This window comes from Macaca nemestrina, chromosome 20, assembly GCF_043159975.1.
Source record: "Macaca nemestrina isolate mMacNem1 chromosome 20, mMacNem.hap1, whole genome shotgun sequence".
Classification (NCBI taxonomy): Eukaryota; Metazoa; Chordata; class Mammalia; order Primates; family Cercopithecidae; genus Macaca; species Macaca nemestrina.
The window spans coordinates 22,538,830-22,541,965 of record NC_092144.1 but is presented as its reverse complement, the minus strand read 5'-3'; the positions used below and the strand labels follow the sequence as shown (position 1 = coordinate 22,541,965).

The 3,136-nt window shown below is 38.7% G+C and overlaps 1 protein-coding gene across 1 annotated transcript; it reads left to right on the top strand.

The window, feature by feature from the left end:
• Positions 1-457: 457 nt before the first annotated feature.
• On the top strand, positions 458-921 carry LOC139360492 (small ribosomal subunit protein uS10-like; the record flags this gene model as incomplete). Its single annotated transcript, XM_071087867.1, has 1 exon — positions 458-921. A coding segment is annotated over one exon (417 nt), but the record flags the coding sequence as incomplete, so codon positions are not given.
• Between the last annotated feature and the right edge of the window lie 2,215 nt (positions 922-3,136).

Below are 3,136 nucleotides of genomic sequence, written 5' to 3'. Positions count from 1 at the left end.
ATATTTCAAAGCTGAAGAAATAAATTGATAAATACTTTATATGTTTATTTGTAATAGTTTATAAAAATTCATAGTTTCTAAATTATAAGTGAAACAAGTTGAATATGCAGATACCTAAAAGTTCTATTTGGACGATAGTATTAATATTTTAATATCTTATGATTGTGAATCACTACTGCCTTATTGGGTTTACTGTAAAGCAGTTATTTACCTTCTAAATGTAAACAGAGAAGAGGATTTTAATAATCTTAAGCATACAGATTTATTAAGATTAGCACTTTGTTTAGATTTGAATAAAATTTACAGGTTTTTAGCAATAAAAAATTTAGCATTGTTTCTAGTAGAAATAAAACAGCAATATAAATATGTTGTTAAAAATGTGTTTAAAAGCTTTTTTTTTGAGGAAGACGCGGTCGTAGGACTTGCGGATCTTTGGTTCGCACGCTCCTGCTCCTGACTCACCGCTGTTCGCTCTCGCCGAGGAACAAGTCGGTCAGGAAGCCGCGCAGCAGCCTTGGCTTTTAAGGATACCGGAAAAACACCCGTGGAGCCGGAGGTGGCAATTCACCGAATTCGAATCACCCTAACGAGCCGCAACGTTAAATCCCTGGAAAAGGTGTGTGCTGACTTGATCAGAGGCGCGAAGGAAAAGAACCTGAAAGTGAAAGGACCAGTTCGAATGCCTACCAAGACTTTGAGAATCACTACAAGAAAAACTCCTTGTGGTGAAGGTTCTAAGACATGGGATCGTTTCCAGATGAGAATCCACAAGCGACTCATTGACTTGCACAGTCCTTCTGAGATTGTTAAGCAGATTACTTCCATCAGTATTGAGCCAGGAGTTGAGGTGGAAGTCACCATTGCAGATGCTTAAGTCAACTATTTTAATAAATTGATTACCAGTTGTTAAAAAAAAAAAAAAAAAAGTGTTTAAAAGAAACTACATGTGTTTGTTAAATAACATTTAAAACCACATTGTAAGTGACAGATTAGTAATTCCAATCTTTATTTTAGTCACTGAGAAAACTTAGTATACTTTAATTATTCAATGGAAAAGAATATTCTTATATTAGTGTTCCTGAAACTTTCAGAAACTATAGACCACTCAATAGATGATGATGTAGATGCAGAACACAAATGTTCTATATAATAATAGACTCATCTTAGCCTTTTTTTTTTTTTTTTTTTTTTTTTGAGATGGAGTCTAGCTCTGTCACCCAGGCTGGAGTGCAGTGGCATGATCTTGGCTCACTGCAACTTCTGCCTCCCGGGTTCAAGAGATTCCCCTGCCTCAGCCTCCCGAGTAACTGGGATTACAGGCACCTGCCACCACGCCCGGCTAACTTTTGTATTTTTAGTACAGACAGGGTTTCACTGTGTTGGTCAGGCAGGTCTCAAACTCCTAACCTCATGATCCACCCGCCTCAGCCTCCTAAAGTGCTCAGATTACAAGCGTGAGCCACTGCGCCTGGCCTCATCCTACCTTTTAATATAAAAATTCAAAAGTAAAATTAGTGGCTTTTTTTTTTTTTTTTTTTTTTTTTTGAGACAGAGTCTCACTTATCGCCAGGCTGGAGTGTAGTAGTGCCGTCTGGACTCACTGCAACCTCCGCCTCCCAGGTTCAAGCGATTCTCCTGCCTCAACCTCCCAAGTAACTGGGACTACAGGAGTGGGCCACCACGCCCAGCTAATTTTTGTATTTTTAGTAGAGATGGGATTTCACCATGTTGGCCAGGATGATCTTGATCTCTTGACCTCGTGTTTCGCCTCCCTGGGCCTCCCAAAGTCTTGGGATTACAGGCATAAGCCACTGCACCAGGTCTTTTATTTATTTATTCATTAATTCATTCGTTTATTTATTTATTTATTTATTTTGAGGCGGAGTCTCGCTCTGTCTCCAGGCTGGAATGCAGTGACGTGCTATCTATCTATTTATTTATTTATTTATTTATTTATTTATTTATTTATTTATTTTGAGGTGGAGTCTCGCTCTGTCGCCAGGCTGGAATGCAGTGGCGTGATCTTGGCTCACTGCAAGCTTCACCTTCCAGGTTCAAGCTATTCTCCTGCCTCAGCCTCCCCAGTAACTGGGACTACAGGCGCACACCACCATGACCGGCTAATTTTGTATTTTTAGTAGAGATGGGATTTCACCATGTTTGTCAGGCTGGTCTCTTTAACACCAGACCTCAGGTGATCTGTCTGCCTGGGCCTCCCAAAGTGCTGGGATTACAGGCGTAAGCCCCCGTGCCCGGCCAATTAGTGTCTCTTTTAAGTCACTAAAGGGATGCCATTGTTAGAATCCATTTACTGAAGTATTTGTGTTAGGCTTAGTAATGAGAACTTTAAACCAAATATCAGGTTCTACATACTAAGGGTTGGAAAAAAAAAAAAAAAAAAAAAAAAAACCTGTTTTAAAATTTCTCTTTATTTCTACGAAATTAGAAAATTCAAAGTCAAAAATGTTATGTCAGGAATAAAAACAAGTATTGGGTGAGAGGGTGTTGGGCCTAATAGTTAAGATTGAAACTCATTATCATCTCACTGATACAAAGTGAAGAAGGTATTGAAATAGTGAAAAACAGTGATATAAATTGAGTACTTACATATAAAATACAATTTTTAATAAAAAGTAGCATTTAATGTACAGCTATAGATGAGAACTTTTGGTCAAATGTTACCTGCCTTCAATAGAAATTAAAAAATATATTATTTTGTGTTTATTTTCTTTTTATCTTTTTTTGAGACGGAGTCTCACTTTGTCACCCCGGCTGGAGTGCAGTGGCAATCTCGGCTCACTGCTACCTCCGCCTCCTGAGTTCAAGCGATTCTCCCATCTCAGCTGCACAAGTAGCTGTGACTACAGGTGCATGCCACCACGCCCAACTAACTTTTGTATTTTTTAGTAGAGACGGGGTTTCATCATGTTGGCCAGGCTGGTCTCAAGCTCCTGACCTTAAGTGATCCGCCTCCCTCAGCCTCCCAAAGTATTGAGACTACACTCTTGAGCCACCTCCCTTGGCCATAAAAAAATTCTTTATTTTACCACAAGCATTTTATTATTGATGCATATGCTTATTCTGCTTAAAATACAGTATCTTTTGATGAAAGATTTATACTTTTCTTTCAGTGTGT